Source organism: Melospiza georgiana, chromosome 7 (genome assembly GCF_028018845.1).
Source record: "Melospiza georgiana isolate bMelGeo1 chromosome 7, bMelGeo1.pri, whole genome shotgun sequence".
Classification (NCBI taxonomy): Eukaryota; Metazoa; Chordata; class Aves; order Passeriformes; family Passerellidae; genus Melospiza; species Melospiza georgiana.
In genome coordinates this window covers 26,740,200-26,757,966 of record NC_080436.1, presented here as the reverse complement: position 1 = coordinate 26,757,966, position 17,767 = coordinate 26,740,200, and the positions used below count along the sequence as shown (strand labels likewise).

At 38.8% G+C, this 17,767-nt stretch overlaps 1 protein-coding gene across 1 annotated transcript; it reads right to left on the bottom strand.

Moving 5' to 3' along the window:
• PECR (peroxisomal trans-2-enoyl-CoA reductase) lies at positions 1-17,719 on the bottom strand. Its single transcript, XM_058027931.1, has 8 exons — positions 17,602-17,719; positions 14,427-14,560; positions 6,842-7,007; positions 6,097-6,178; positions 4,464-4,560; positions 2,176-2,286; positions 1,445-1,556; positions 1-1,322 (listed from the first exon to the last, which is right to left on the bottom strand). Exons 1-8 carry the CDS (start codon positions 17,717-17,719, stop codon positions 1,234-1,236), a joined length of 909 nt encoding a protein of 302 aa, XP_057883914.1. The 3' UTR covers positions 1-1,233.
• Between the last annotated feature and the right edge of the window lie 48 nt (positions 17,720-17,767).

Sequence of the window (17,767 nt, the reverse complement as noted above, 5' to 3'; positions counted from 1 at the left end):
AAACTCCTCCCCCACCCAACATTGGTATTTATTTCATTTTCATGAAAGAACAATCTACATGTACCTACATAAGAACACATATTTTACTGAAAGACACAAAAGTCTAATATCTTTGCAGAGAACAAACAACCATCAGACTCTGACATTCAGTCCAAAATGAAGTATTAAAAGTTCCCTTCTATAGCAGCAACTTGATTCCAGGAATTTCAGTTTTTAGAGCAAACAAACACAGTCATTACATATTTTTTATATATTCACTAAAGTGAGCAGACATGGGAACATTTGTCTTAAAGTGAATAAATAATTTACAAATATAGTCTCTTCAAGTCATGGATTTCTGGTTTTTAAATGGCATCTCTGCATTGTTCACAAAAACCACACCTGAAGACAGTAAGGAATAAAATTCTGTTAACATTGTAAGACAAGTATGGATAAAAGGTGTTTTAGCTGACAAATTAACAATTCCAAATTTTATCTTTACTAGTGTAGCATACTGCAGAGAGCACTGCAATATACACCATGGATTTTGCATGTTAAATTGTTGAATCTATACTGCTCTCCATCACTGTATTTAGTACCTTCTTATTCTGTTACCAAATTTAAGTTGCAGCCAGCTTAACTCCATTATGTCATTATATCTGCAAACAATACAAAACATTCAAAATATTATATGCCATATTAGTTTGAAACATTAATAAGAGTATTCCATCTCATTTTTATTTATTTTCAGAGAAATACTTACTCGGTCTTTAAAACTATTGTTGAACACTTAACAATAGTTGAACACTCAACAATGTGGCTGAACAGAAACAGTGTAGAGCTAACACTGACCCAAGGGTTACTGATGCAACTAACAGTAAAAGATTTAAATTACCTTCTGTGTAAATTCATCAAGGACAGAAGGATTCCTAAACATTCCCTCTTGGCTATCTTCACTGCAAAATAAGTATACTTTTTATTCACTTCTGGCTGGGATTCTTCATTAATTTATGCCTGTGCAAATGGATAATTTGTCTTTTATATCTTTTCCCTTCCTAAAAGACTGAATGTTTTCAGGGTGAGTATTTTCAGAGAAAAGATGTACAATGTAAGGCCTTTCAAAAGTTTTAAATATAAACCAACAAAAAATCAAGGCACTTAATGTAGTTAGATATGAGCAAAATAAATTATTACTGAGAATAATAAGGTCAAATCACAAATTGAGATTATCCGGAGGGTAAAAATCTCTTTCTTTTACAGCTTTGGTTTGAACTTGCCAGAAACAAGCTTTTTCAGCATTTCAGAATTTTTTCCTTCTGGTGGGGAGGGCCATCTGTCATGATCTGAGGAAAACAAATAGAAGAATTTATGTAGTTGATTGAGAAACTAGACATTTTACTTTTGTGTCCTCCCACTGCACAACTTTGACCACTTGAAGGGCATTATTTTGTAGCCCACTTCTTACCAGGTATTTCCAGGCCATGGCCGTACAAACTCTGGCCACCATCCACAACCATGGTTATCCCAGTTATGAATGATGCAGCTGGAGACAGCAGGAAACACACTGCAGGAGAGATCTAGCAAAAGAATGGCATTTTAAAATCTTAATTTCAAAATCTCAAATTTTAATCTTTCTTAAACTGCTAGGAATTGTTCGTGTCAAAGAAGCTTGTGAAACTTTTTACAAGCAAGATCTAGTAACATTTTCTACTTAGTAATAAAAACTGTAACAGCCTTAAAGCCCTCCTTCCAGCCACAAACATCAAGCATTTAACAGAGGAAAACCAGTATGCTGTCACAGAGCAGCATCAGATACCAAAAAACAACAAAAATGTTGATCAGTTCATCAAAGATGCACATTCTTGGTGGAAGAGAGCTAAGTGCTTTTAAGATACACTTTTCCCCCCTTAATATTCATTCTTTCAGCCCTTCCTGTTGAAGTTAACTTTTTCAAGAAATAATGTTTGCTATCAAAACACTTCAGCTGTAAGAGGCAGCTGAATTAAATCTTCTGTACAACAGTGACTACTGGTTAAGTCTCTTACTTGGCACAACCACACATTGGTACAAGCTTTCTTCTTTTTAAATATTCCATCACAGTGCAAAATTAAATCTTTTTTGTTCTGCATATAATAAAGTGGCTTCAAAATAGAGACAGAGAAGTAGGCATATCAGAAGCATTCTGAAATACATTACCTCCTCAGGAACAGCTGACCTCTTGGCAGGAATCTTTGGTATGCTCTTTAACCACATCATTACACCTTGTTCTCCATAGTTTGCAACAGCAGTTTCTGAAAATACCAGTCCCTATTTAAAACAGCACAATGACACTTAAGTTCTCTTGCATACATTTAAACTGATCATTCTAAAATTTGAAGTTGTCATTACTGATTTTCTGTGGGACTGAACTATCTAAAGAGCACTTGAATACAAGTTTTTGAATGTAATGGCACAGTATAATTTATACAAGAAGGTAATTTGGCTGCTAGCCACATCTCTGTTCAAGCACAATAATTCTGATTATTCTAAATCTCTGCTGTCACTTCAATAACAAAAAATTGGAGCATAAAAAACTCAGCCGCTGCTTTGAAATTACAAGCATTTCATGTTAAATTACAGCAGGAAACTACAAAGCCACAAGAACAAGTTCTCAAAAGTTTCTTGTCATTTGTAGGAGCACTAGACCGATTTATTGTGAATTACAGAAGCAGATTTCAGTCAGAATTCTGACCCTCCCTACTTAGCTGCTCCAGAAGCAGAAAAAGATGACTGCGTTTGCTCTGGTGACCACACAGTCACCAGAGTGACAGGTGAGAAGGAAGACAGCAATGTGAACACAGAGTTACATCCACCAGTTAGGAGAGAACTTTTAGGAGTCAAGTTAAGGTAAAATAGCAACATTTGATTTGACCCATGAAGCACATACTAAGATGTTGAAGATACCTGTATAATGTATGTGAAACTTTTATTCAGAATGCACATTTCCCTCTCTATGTATCCATTCCCTACAAGTTACTCTCCTCCCATAAGGCAGTAACAATTTTGTATTGTTACCACAGACCTGATGGGTCCACAAAGGTGACAGAAGTATTATTGTAACTACAACAGGGACTTTTGTTACCAGCATTGTAACAAAGCTAGCAAATACTTCTAAAAGACCCAAAGCCTTGAAGTGTTTGCTTGTCAAAAACATCTTCTGACATGTGCTATAATATCTAATCAGCATGATTCATTAGGTAATTAGCATGCCTGAAAAGTATATTCACATAATAATGCTGTCTTAATTACTTACTTCCCCAAGACTTGATAAATCAGAAAAAGCAGATAAACAGGAAATACAAGTCAGTGCATCTTAACATTTAACATGTCTCCAGATGAATTTGGTCTCACAAAGGTTACATAAAAGTCTTTACCTGAATGATTAACAAACATCTGCCATTAAGCATTCTATGCTATGCCAAACAAAGCAAGCCAGATGTTTTACGACAAGAGGCAAAAAGAATACACAGACATTCTACAAAAATAGTAGCAAGATCTTCCTAAGGATCACTTAAACAAACATGACACTTCACTTATGACACTCACTGTGAGATAAGCTAAATTCTGACTGTAGAAGTAGCTGGACAAAGTTTATGTTTCCTCTTTTAATTTCAAGGGAGTAAATGCGCAAAATAAATTGTGGATAAGAGAAAATTACAACCAATCACACATTCTCAAATGTCAAAGCTAGAGCTTCTACATAACTTTTGTATCTGCAGCACTACAAAACATAGCTGCTCTTTCTATACAGTTATTTAAAACAACTCTACCGGCTGTCTACTTCCTCAGAAATGTGGCAGGCATATTTTAGCTGACCTGTATAGTGGTTTCCTGTCTGCATCAATTTGTTACAAAAAAAAACAAAACAAAACATACATATTTACATATGATTTCTCTCAGAGATGGTACACTCCAACTACAGTCTCTTTATATGCCTAAAGCTAAACTAACTTAACATGTAGGAGACAAAGTAAAAGGCATTATGTGAGACATTCAGAGATTTTCAAACTAAGTTTGTGAACATAGGTGGAAACCATCAGCATACCTGAACCTCAAACAGAAAAGGTTTCCTGAACTCAGAAGTAATGTATCCATTACTGAAACACAGAGCATTCAGTAATTTTATGTCAAGGCTTTGTAAGACAGGTCACCAACTCCTACCAGTATTATTTCATTTAGCTATAAAAAAACTAAAAACCTAGCATGCCAAGTCAAGGCAGAAAGCAGAAGCAATTTTATCCCACATCCTCTGACTCATCATCCAAAAGTACAAAACACTGTCAAATGGTCCAAAGAACACACTAAGGGAATTATAAATAAACAAATATATAAATAATCCACAAACAGTTACTGGTAATAAATTTAAAAATCTGCTTTGGTCCAAAAGCTCTAACTATGAACATGTGTAATAGCTGATTTTAATCAGACCATTTGCCATTACTTACAGGAGCAACACTGTTGATTCTCACTCCACTGTGAGCCCATTCTAAAGCTAAAGTCTTGGTTAGGTTATCCACTGCAGCTCTTGCAGCTCCTGTGTGCCTATGGAGAAAAAAAGCAAAGGAAGCATCTGTTCCCTTAGCTAGGAGTCTCCAGTGGTAATTCTACTGCAGCTTCATTAGGGAATTCAGAGTGGTTTTCTGTGGCTGGACCAACCATCTGGAAGAGAGAGACTCTCTAGTTTCCAAGTTTGACCATAGCTTCGCTGTTTAAACAAGCCATGCTGTGATTTTCTGTCATTGCTAGAAATATTTAAAATCTCTTCCCCAATGCAACATGGCGTCAGCTACACTCTACTGCAGTAGGAGGCTTATAAAAAAGAGAAACAACTGAAGTTCAAACTGTGTAAAAGGACCTGTAGCTTGCACAGGTAAAGCAAAACTTGGAAGAACAGTGGTCTGGAAGATTGTTTAAATCTTCTGACAATCATGATTAAAGTAAATCACTATTCAAAAATTACTGTGGGTGGATGGAGATAGAGACATGAGAGTCAGAGTGAACTCCTACGCCTTGCTGCTGTAGGTAACCAGTCTGAAATGATTACAAGCTTGAACAAGTGCAAACAGAATTACTGCAGCAATGAATTGTAGAGAGTTTTAGTCAGAGAAAATGAATAAATTTAGCTGCTTTAGCCTAGCAAAATAGACTAAGAGGATACAGATACAATAGCTTCTCAGATACAGGGAAAGAATAAGAAAAACTTAAGAAAAACCTAAGATAACTTATTCATATGTTTAGGCCAGAAATAGATAACCTCCAGGCACACTCTGAGAAAACAGGACAACTTTTATATTCAAAATTAATATTAATAAAATACTCCTATCAGGTAACTTTAGGCATGAGTGATGGCTGGACTTGTAAAGGAATATCTTTTACAACAGTACACTTCTACAAGAAGTTCCAATCAGTTAAATTTGGAAGTAGTTTTGTCTATCCATCTACATGCAAGGGTTGCTTAGGAAAATGTTTTCACTGTTATTCAGAATGAGCTTGTTTTTCCTCTTAGTTCAACTCAAACTGAAATATCTTCAGCCTATTTGCCATGATAGCTGAACCAGATACCACAGATACTGAAATAACTGTAGCTTCAGCACCACCGTGTGGATCTCTATATTTATTCTGTACTGTGAAGAACAAGCTAGTGAGAAAATATGCTGCTGTTCCTTAAAAATGTTGGTTTTGAAAGCATTCAACCCTGAATGAGGACAAAGAGAGATAATGCAACACTTGCTCAAAATATATTTTTATATTTCAACAGAAACTCAATTTCCAAGTTAAAAAAAAAAAAAAAACAAACAAAAAGACAGCAAAGGGAGCTATTACCAACTAAAGCTTCACTGACAAGTCTTGCTTCATAGTTTCTTACAAACAAGTGGAGAGAGACCAGAGATGCCATCTACTGGATTAATAAGAGATCCCCAGACATACTGCCAAGTGATACTCTTGCTCTCTCTTGACCTAACTACTGTATTTCTCTACTCTGCTGCTACCCAGTACACACCTCTCTGAAGGGTTTAGGAACAGTTAGTATTTCTGGGGGAAAAATATAGGAAAGTATGAAAAGAAAATATATATTACGACATTCCAGGGAAGCCATTTCTCACGGCAGCAGTAATGTTGACAATGGCTCCTCCATGTTCCTGCATCCAGGCATTGTACACTGTATGAAGGAGGAAGATAACCTATAAATATCAGAAGAAATGCATAGAAATGAACTTGCCAACTGGAAACCAAACTTGGAGTTTTAACTGCAATCACACTACACATTTTAGAACAACAATCTGCTGTTTGTAGCACAGCCTTGCCAATCCAGAGGTGAGGCCATGAGGCAACAGGCACAGTCCAGGTAAGGCTCAAGGATTGTAAAGAAGCACTGGATGGAAATTAATTTCATATTTCCATGTAAATTACTTTAATTTCCACATTCCAAATGCTGTCTGAGAATGACACACCATACTTAAATTTAAGCCTAAATTTATATCCCTGAAAAAAGTATTTTCCTATGTTATAAACAGTGAATACAGGCCATGAAAGTTAAGTGGTTTTCCTATAGTCCTTTAAATGAGCATCCAAGTCAATTGACTTCCCAAACCTGGCCTTAACTAGAAGATCATGCTTGCCTTAAATGTATGTTTGTATTTATGAACAAATGTAATATACCATTTAATGCAAATCTTTGGATGAGATTCAGGAAAACAACTACCCACTGTCAGGTAAGTGCATGAAAAGAAGCAGCTAGGGAAACTTGACATTTCTTATCTTCTGGTATTTCTGTAAAAAGCAAAACCAAATAAACACAAAAAGCTTAATGTTCACACCTTACCTGCTTTGCAACAATAGAAGGTCCCTGTCAGATTGGTGTCTATCACAGCATTCCAGCCTTTTGCACGGATGGCTTCAGAAGGACTTGCAAACTGGCCCCCTCCATTATTCACCAGGAAGTCAATCTTGCCATGCAGACTCAGTGTAGACTTCACCAAAGCTTCTACCTGAAACAGTATTTGTTAGTGAGGTATGCTGATCAAGGTCTACACCCAGTTTTCTTCTCAGACAGTATTTTCTCCCTCATGCCCTTTTCACAGAAAAAGAGGAGGTCTAGCATTCAGAGAGGCTGTGAGATTGGTATGACAGGATCAGCCAGCCAAGGACTGGGCTGTATCCATGTTTACTTAGGAAATTTTGCTGGTATAATGCAGGTGCTGCATAAAATACCAGCACCCAAAAAAGAAGGGGATTTAATCTTTTTTTTCACAAAAAAGATTTGTGAAATCAAACAGACACAAAAGCCCACTACACACAACCTACTAAGAATCTCCTGATGTTCTTCAAAAGAGTGGGTGTGTTCACATGAGATCTGCAAAGAGCTCCATGTTATGTAGCTACTGTTATTTTTATCTGACCATATACCCGACCATTTTAAATAGAAAACATAACTCATCTGGAGTTTTATCATCGTTATCTAGAAGTTTAGTATATTCACTACAGCTCTGACACATGAGTTGGCAATAGCCAGTCTTCTTACACAGAGCAAGAAGGCTAATTACCCTACAGAACATGAAGTCTAAAAAATGCTGGAAATATAAGTTGCTTTCTTTAGCAAAACTATTATTGTAAGATAGTAAAAAGAACTCCATAGCAACAACTTAATATTTATCTCAAGAAACAGGAAATGGGACAAAATGATTGTTTCCTGCTCACATCATCAATCATAACTAGAGACCATGCATCAGTTATTCCTATTCAAGCATATATAAAAAGATAACCTAGCATCTGTGGTCAGAGAAAAGCATAGAAAAAAAAATCCCCAAAAGACAGGTGGAGCAATGCTGCCACTCAAACAGATAGGCTGGTTGATATCCTTCCCCTAGCCCATTCTCTGTATTGAGTTACAATAGAACATCAGAAACAGAAAAAAGTGCAAGCAATGCATTATCTGTATCTCACAATGAGTGTTACCAACCCAGTCTCAAAAAGGCTGCCTTACTATTTACTTACTAATCTTTTATTTCTAACAGCACAGAATGGTTTTACAGGATAGTATGGATCCTGTAAGGATGCATCTCTTGAAAGAAAAAAACCCTAAGCAAGCAAATAATGACTGAAAAACTAGTGCCTGCTGAGAAAAAATGCCTTCAATACCTAAACCCATTCTTCAAATTCTGAATGTCATCTTATTCCTCACTTATTAGTCACTGCAGGTTGTGGGATGTGAGGAAAAAATGCAGAAAACCAAAACATCTGTGACAGTAGTTCCAAACTCATAGCTTGCAAGAACAGCCATGCCACAAGGACATTCTGGCCTTTACTTCTCTCTTGTTGTGAGCAAAGGAAAGTCATGTCTGGCTAGGCAGCAAAAGTTATGCTTTGCTCAGCAATATCAAACTCTTCTCCCTGTCAGTCTGAGAATCTTACTTTAAATATTATTCTCTGTAAGTCACTGAAATATGGGCTCATTTATGGAACACAAATGGTTTCAGTACAAAGAAGATTTGAACAGACTAAGGCTATTCAGACTGTGGAGAGATGAGAGAGAGAGAGAGAGAAGGAAAAATACTAAGAATGAAAAAAAGAAAAGACTGAAAACAAATTAACAAGAAAAATCCACTGAGAAGAGTCATTCAAGCAACTTTTCAACAGCTGGACAAAATGTATGTTATATGCTATAGCATACCAATTCAAAATGATTCATATGGTGCATTTAAGGAACTGTTGTTCCTACATGTTGCACCATATTCTCAGGGAAAAAAAAACAACAAAACCCAACAACAACAAACACACATCAGTTCTGCTTTCTGAAAGCCAGGAAAGGCTAGAAGGCTCTCCAGTGACAGCTCAGATGGCTCCAACTGTAGCAATCTTCACAAAGTCTTCTGTGCTGCAGGAAAGTATCACTGCAGTGCTTCTCCCAGTTACACTAAATGTGGTGACTGCAGCCAGCAGCACAGGGAGAAGGAGGGTCTGGTAAAACACATTTAAATCACAGTGACTACTAAAGAAGATTCTTTTCTATTGCTGTAATTAAAATATCCACTTGGAAGGAACTTAGAAAAGCTATTAAAGACTCTCTGTGGAAGCAAAGCAAAGCTGCATGAGGTAGAGCTACTAGTTTAAGATATTCTTCTGATAAAGACAGAAAAGAACAAAATCAGGCACTTCAGACATAACCAGAAGATTGGAACACTGCAATAAGGAACTTTTGTGTGTGACTGCAAGTTAAATATATTAGGCAGTAGCCCATACTTACAGACAATTGAGATGACAGCATTCACTGACTCAGAGAAAAGGGACAAATGTCCACATGCATTCACAGGTCACCCTGGGTCAGTAAAACACACAGGCAAACAACCCACTACAGAGTTTTAGAGATTTGTGATTTGGTGGCTAGAACTAAAAGGCATTCTGGCACAGTGGTAACAGGTATTTTTACTGTGTTACTGCTGTGTTATTTAAAAGCACAACAACAGGAATCTCTTATCCACAACTCCCCACTAAGCCACAGCCTTTCACGACAGGCTTCACACAGACAGGCATTAAGTATTTATAAACCAACTGAGCCTATGCTAAGCTATAAAGTTTATTGGAAAAGAAAAGCTACTAGAGAGCTCAGACACAAGGTATGTGCTAAGTAGCACTGCTGAGGCTGTCTGAAGTTTTGTTGATGTCCAGCTGACAGATTTTACCCTCAGGGTCTGGTCCAGCAGCAGGTTCTGCTGCTGGAGCTCAAGTATGGAAAGGAGACACCATGAACAGAATTCTGAATTGCTGATTTCAAGAACAGCCATGGCCTACCAGAAGTACAAGGATTTTTCTTCCACTTAGCTAGACATGTAAGCTTCTACTTATCTAGGTGCCAGTTAAAGGAATGTTTGTCCACAGAGTATAGTAAAAAGGCTTCCCAAGTGTAAGGATTTAAAGAGTATTGCTGCCTGTCTCAAAACACTGTCAAGGCCACAGAAGGAACTTACCATAAGATGATAAGCCACCAAAGCAAGAACTTGAGAGAAGCACAGAAGGGAGGAATTTGCAACAGGAAAGCATTAATTCCAGGCCTAGCAGAGGTAAGATCAGGTCAGAACATCTTGGTTAATGCATCTGGACAAAAGTGCCCACTGTGGCAAACTGTGGGAAAGGAAGCAACTGCTCATACACATCACCCCAAGTCATGGGAATGGCACCTGTGACCACCCCATGGGTACCTGAAGCTTGGCCAGTGTGAAGGTGGCACCCTCAGAAGACTGACAGGACACTGCTGCATCCATGGCTTGGGACCATCATCTGCTCAGTCTCTGTCTCTCTCAGTCTCTCTCCCTCCCCTTAATTCAGACATTCATTCCTCATGTCTTGTCCCTGTCAACAGATTTTGCTGTGGCTCAAAATTCAAGACACAAAAAGAGATAAATAAAAATACATGTGCACACAGAACTGTCTGGTTTGCATCTCAGCAAGAGCAAACTGATCTGCTCTCAACACATTATGAGGCCAGGAAATATGCAAACAATGAAAATCACTTCAGTTTCATAATCACTAAGAAGCAATTTCTATCACTATATACACTGCAAACCACAGGAAAAGAGAAGAGGTGCACAACCACTGCTCCAGGATAAAGCCCCATGACACAATACAGAAATATATTCTGATGACAGAATAGAGAAACCTCTGGTCCTCTTATCCCAGAACCTTCAACTCTGCCATTTTTAAAAATAAAACAGGTTTTTTTATTCTTTACAGACACTCAATGGAAAACTAGTTAAAGCAGCATCAAACTCATGACAAAAATAAGCCTGACAGGTTATGCAGTGGTTCAAAATCCTCCATCAAGCATGATTATTTCTTGCACATTAAACAAAAAGTAAGCTTTGCTAGAAAGCAAAAGGGCTTCTGAGGATGAAGATTTAGATACTTAAAAATGTGAATTCATTAAGCTATTCCCATGATATTTGCCATCAAGCTTCTGCAATAATTAATTCACTGCACCTTCTTTGCCTCTTCCTAGGCCAGAAAGAGCTCTAACAAACATCCTGGACTACATGATGAGGGATCAACCTTCTAATGCTTGAATTTCACAGATCCAAACCAGAGGCATGAACCGTGTCATCTTCAAAGCAGGTCAGTTACTTTAAGATTTGCAAAAGCAGGCAAAAAATAATCTTCTGGCAATTTGAAAGCACCTTCATCTTTCTTAAATTTTCCCTATTCAAAGTCCCTCCCTCCAATTTATAAAATTCAAACCAGGACAAAATGTATAGAGGCCTTTAGAGAAATGCAGAACAATTGATGAAGAAGGAGGGATAAAAAAATGGCATTTTGTAGTAAAAAGAAATGGCTTGATCCTATAGGTGATGAGGGTGGCTTCCTTTGAAACAAAGACTTACTCTTAAAAAGACTTCAGTGAGATGTCAGAGAGAATGATATATTAAATGAATTATGTACTTCTTCAGGAAACTTCCTGGGCTTTGAAGCTTGTGATAGATCACTTCTGACATCTAAGGGAGCTTGAACTCCAAAGTTGGTTTTTTTTTCTTGTTGAAACATTTATAATGTTTTTCTCCTGCACATGTTCTTTGGTACCTGGTATAAAAGCTAAGAAGGAGGATGTTGTGACTCACAGGGAATTCTTGAGGAGGCTGTTCCTCTCTACCCAACAATGTGCTCCTGGGATTTCTGAAGTAAATACTCTTCACTCACACTAAGCTGAAAGCAAACAATGAGTTGTAATGTTGCTAATGAGTAGCACACAGAGCCAACACAGTTGTAACTAGTCCCATTTCTTTCATGAGGGAAACCAAAAGCTGCCATGCCCTCCCATCCCCTCTTCCACTGCAACAGGAAGGTCTTCCTGTATTTGTGAAAATACTGAAGTGAGTTATACTACTGTGTTACCTCTACTCAATATTTGCCTCTTAGGCTAAAAAAATCCTTAACAACATCTTTTACTGATTCCTATGACTCCAAGTCCCAGGCACTAAATTTTAAGTTAAGAATGGAGTAGGTTTGGAACATGAATGTACAACACTCTTTGAATCAAAGTAAAAGCCCAAAGGTACTTTTCCTCTAGTTTCCACAAGGCAAGCAAGTGCAAATTAGGAAAAAAAGGACTTTTCACCTCTGCTGCTCTAGGAGACATAATAAATAAGCAACAGTAAGCAGTGGGATGTGGAAAATCTGCCATACACCTCAGTTCGGACTGAGTTTTCAGCAGAGTAAGTTAACAATTGTTAATTGGAGTTTATCTAGTTACAACTCACAAACCAAAGTACCTCAGTGTAAGGAAGCACTATCCTCACTACAAATTTGAGCTGAAAACATAAATTTCTGGTCCAACAGTAAATTTAGAAATTAGGTAACACCTGGTCAGGATTTAGGATTCTTTGAGAATTTCAGCATTACCAGAAGAGAACAGAGTCAGAGAGGCACAAACTGAAGAACAAGAATGTCAGGATGTCTCCAACCAATAAAATATCTGGTCTTGTAGATGGACATCTGGAATGGAGAAATATTTACCAGGTACACAAGTTCTTATGTTAACATGCAACAGAAACTGCATCCCTTGTTCAGATCGTCAGCAAAAGGCTTATGAAATTTTCTTAGTATTTTTTTTTCTAAATAGGACTTCAACAGAAATAAGAGCAGTTGCAGAACTGAAGTAAGTCAAACTATAAGACTAAATCAATGACTGAAAAGTTCAAGACAAGAGTTTAATCTGCCTTTTTCCTCTGAAGCCAGTCTTCAATAGAAACAGACATGAAAGGACAATGGTTGAAGTGAACTTCCACTGATAGGAGACGTCCAATAGAAGCTTCACAAATATCATATGAAAAGTTCTAGGAAAGTTCTGGTGTGCCTGTAAATGGGTAAAGTTTAAATTGGAAACAGGACAATTTTATGATAAAACTGCAAGGCAATAGCAAAGACAGAAGTTTCTTCAAGTATCAGTATGGCTACCCATACACAGAACTCTTTACACAGCATTATAAAGAAGGCTTGAAAAGCACCTTCAAAAACTTCCAAAGCCACTTAAGCCTGTTTTATCAAAGAGGCATTTAGCACACTTAAGAAAGAAACAAAGAAGGAATGGCAGTTTAGTGGAGATTACCTCATTTCACCATCCAAGCAAACCCCAAACCATCTCACAGAACACTGTAGTTCTCACTGATCAATTTCAGACTGATGTAGAAATAAGATTCACCTGCAGAAGGTTATTAAGCATGCCAGAGTGCTCTCTCCAAGAAACAGACCTGAAAAAAGCATTTTTCCCTTTTTTCCTCTTTACCTCTTTTCTTTCCTGTAGCTTTAATCATGCAAGTTGCCCTCTGACATCTGCCATAACCTATTATGTTGCACTGCTGATGCCAGTAAATACACACCTAAAATTCACTGGTAGGTGAAGTGACATACAGCACAGCCCCAGGGTTCACCTCCTTCAGGAGAGAAAGTCTGAGTAGAGCACTATAAATATTTTATGGCACGAACTGTTCCACAAGGGAAGAATTTCAATTTTTATTTGTTTTATGGCTACATTGTAGGATATTTCCAGAATCCTTATAGCTATTGAAGGTCATTAATATTTAGGTTAAGAGAGACTTTGAGAGGTTTAAAAAAATGTAGCAATCAGTGGTTACTGGAGGATTTTCTAGCTGTCTTCAAAAACTTAAAAATCCAACCTGAAGTTGGACTTTTAAATATTTAATTACAGAGATAAAAAAAATTAGGAGGTGCATGCAGACTTCTGAAGAACCTGGATTATGTACTTTAGCTCTTGATCTTCCATTTTTTGCAATATGAAGAAAAAATTCAAAAATCAACTTGAATAGTAGCAGATCTTCCATTTTTTGTAATATGAAGAAAAAATTTAAAAATCAGCTTGAATAGTAACAGAGCTTGCAATGAGGCACAAACTGCAACTAAAATTTCTGACATGGCTAAAATATTATATATCTATGGGGTTTTTGGCTTACTACAAGCCAAACTGACAATGCAGGGCACTTGTGGCAAGTCACAAGCATTCAGATTCATGCTATGCCTTCCTGTTTGAAGGAACTATTCTGAGGTCTCCATCTTCACAAGTTTACACCCCCTCACTTCTGTCACAGCAATGTGACAAAGAATCATGCTAAGTGGGCTCTGCCTGCCGGTAGAACAAGGCCTGCATCTCCCAGAAATATCTGAAACATACAAGCATGGTCAGAAATATATTTGCCAATATTTACACATGCTTTTTTGCTTAGGTGGCTAACAAATATCTTCCCTGGGGAAGCACACCTATCCAGATCAATTTTCTTTCTTTGCTCCACCTTTCCCCTGATCTAAGCTACTTTTGAAAAGACCAGAAATCTTTAGAGATCTGAGAACTTATATACACAAAACGCTTTTGATATGTTAAGCCCCAGAACAAGGTCAGTAATCTTTACCTCTTCTTCTTTGCGGATATTGCACTGCATGGGGGTCACTTGGGCAGCACTCACAGAGGCAAATCTGTTATTCAGCTCTTCTGCTGCAGCTTTTAATCGGTCAAATTTACGAGAGGCAATGACAACACTGCAACCTGTGTGTGGAGACAAAATGAAACATCATTCAGCTAACACAATATTGCTGTATTTTTAGTAACACCATGGCGATATCTTGTAGGATGTGCATTTATTAGTCACTGACTAGAAAATACAGTGTTGAAGCTCTTGCAAGAGAGAGAAATACTGATGTCAAATGCTTCTTAGCAACAAAATCCCTCTGTGCCAGGAAAAGAGCAATTAAAAAAAAAAAAAGTCCACAAGATTTCCTCTCCTTCCTGCAGAAGAGAAGATAACCTGTGAGTTGCAGAGTCAGCAAAGCAGCTTTCAGACATCACTTCTGCTGCTTCTGCACACAGCTGCCTCATTTATCAATTAAGTGATTTAAAGATGTTTCAGCAGGTCTTGATTACAAAAAATACTTGCTCTTAGAACCACAAAAATAATCTTCTTGTGCAACTGATTGTAATTTTGAGTAGCAGTGAGTAAATGTAATGGTCTGGTTTTTAACTCTACAGAGACTGAAGGAAAGGATAATAGCCTCACAAGATTAATCCCTATCTGCAGTCTACAGACAGTGGGAACAGAGCCCTCCCTGTGGCACTGCAGAATCCTAGCTGCAGAAAGGAGAGAAAAAAAATCAGGCAGGAGCTCAAGTGCTCCTTTTTTTCAGCATTTGGAGGCAGAAGGATTCATTCTACAGAGAAAAAACAATGCAGGTGCCAAATTTAAGTCAAGCACTCACACTACAACCAGTCTAATTTCTTCTGAGACACCAGTGGACTCAGGACAGCTTTAAGGCTACAGCAATTGCTACTACACAGACTAAACCAAAGGACACCAAATTAATTCCTAGTGCAAATCCAGCAGGCAGTTTCGTGTAATGATAAGCAAATGGATAAGCAAATTACTAGCCAAGCAAGCAAGGAGGTCTTGCTGCCAGCTTGCTCCTTCCATCATCTTAGCATTTCAGCAGAAGTAATCTCTTCTTCATATCAGGTCTGCTGCTCATCTGCTTTAATACTTTAATACAAACCATACTCAACCAACCAAAAAAAAAGGGAAAAAGTTAATATCTTGCCAGGCGTGGGGGTTTTTCCCCCCACCTCTGCTGCAGAGTGGAATTTGGCCTCTCATGTGATCAAGCAAACACCAGAATCAAATCAAAATAACTAGGGGGAGGAAAGAGCAGCAAGCTGTTCATCTGACTCAGACAGTCTTGTGAAACTATATATTAAAATAAATATTAAAAATAGAGGAGTTTAATTCTTCCAGGGGGAAAGCTTTGCAACTACATATCCTTAGGAATAGGAGCTTCACCTTTAATTAGTGGCTATCTTAAAACAACACATTATATAAAGACAGTAGTCTCTGAAGTCTCCTGATTATTTTTTTTAATTAAGAACTCCAGTCACTTGCACAACCACCTAACTAAAGCAAAGTTCATAAAATGCCACACACAATTACTAATTAACACAAAATACTGAATCACAGTAGCCCAGTAGTATCTACCAACTTAAGTGCTTATTAATACACACATTGATATAGAATAAGGTTTAGTAAGAGACTGTATTTTAGCTAAATGTACTAATTGGGAGAGGGAGAGATTCTAATCACTGGAGAACATTTGGTACATACTGTGCAAGCTGACAACATAACTTTCTTCACAAAGAATGACTGGACCATTTCCTGATAGGGTCAGGGAAAAGGGCACAAGTTTCCAGATAAAAGGTTTAAATTTGTCCAGAAGGCCTCAAAGGAGACTGGTTATATAAACAATGTATATAACAACTAGCATTATGTGTCAGTGCTCCTATGCCTGTAAGAACCAGTCCCCCTTACCTGAAGCGCAGGGTATACATGGAAATCCTAATCATTATCTTGTCAGGAGTAACCAGAAGGTCTACAGGTAAGGAAGGTTATTCAGTCACTCTTAAGCTCTGTATAGCTCTTTCTTAATTTTTTCTCACGTGCTTTGCATAGATTTCTTTTCTATTGTGTTCTATTTAGGCTGTTATGGACACACTTTTGTTATTGTATTTTTCTTGAGAAAACCAGCAAAAATCAAATTAATCACAATTTTAAGGTAACTGGGTAACATCACCAACCAATATTGTGGTGATGCTTAAAATGTACCTCTTTAAAGCAGCATGTAAGGACACCTGAAAAAAAAAATACTAATTTCCCCAGTAATACAAAGGTAACAGAACTAATCTTCCATTCAGCTGTACAAAGCAAGTGGAAAGCTGCAGCACAAAGGCCAGGAGAGGCAGAGCTGTCTCCCACCACAGCCTTAACAAAGAAAGCTCCTTACTATGCAGTGCAGCGGTGCACATTCCAATAATGCAAACCACGGGAGTGTGACACCGGGAGCTGTAACACCAGCGCTGGCATTCTGAGCGCTGAACCTAATCGTGACAATAAACTACCCAAACCCAGGCTGACGCCGATGATCCCTAGCAGAGCTGAAATCTGCAGGAAAGGTGTTGCAAGGTGGATGTAGGAGTCATTCCTACCTCTCCTGGTCTCGTATCAGACAGTCAGGGACTGCCTTTCGCTCTAGGTTTTACCACTTCTCTGTATTCAGAGTGGAAAGAAACGCTACGCCGTGCATCATGAAGATATTCTTCAATTTCAGGACATTCCTGAAACCGCAGACACTGGGAGAAGCACCACGTCTCTAAGAAGTTACTGTGCGGGCAGCAGTTTAAGGATACTGCTCTGTAAGAATCAATGTTCAACGACCTCGTAAGTCCTCCAGTTAAAGCAAGACGAGAACTCATTGAAGGGAGAGTCGGAGAGAAAGGGTCCTGGTTTAACATAACCTCGCTGACCTCTGTGTTTAAACAGCGAGTGTTTTGTGGGACAAAAGGCACAGCCCCACACCAGCCTCACCTCGTGCCCCTTGCTGACCCTGTCCCAAAGTCCCACCCACGGGCTCCTGGCACCGTCAGCCCCCGAAAGGCAGCAGAGCCCGCGGGCACTTCCTGACGGCCCCTCGAACTCCATCCGCCCTCCCACCACCCGCCCGGCCCCACTGCCCCACCGGGGCTTCCTGCGGAGCCCGGCCCGCGCCCACCTAGCGCCAGCAGGTCGGCGGCGATGGCCTTGCCGATGCCGGTGCCGCCGCCGGTGACAATGGCGACCCGCCCGCGGAACAGCCCCGCCGCCAGCAGCCCGCGCCCCGCCGCCGCCATCTTCCCCCTCCTTCCCTCCCCTCCTGCCCGCCCCAGCCGCGCCCGCCG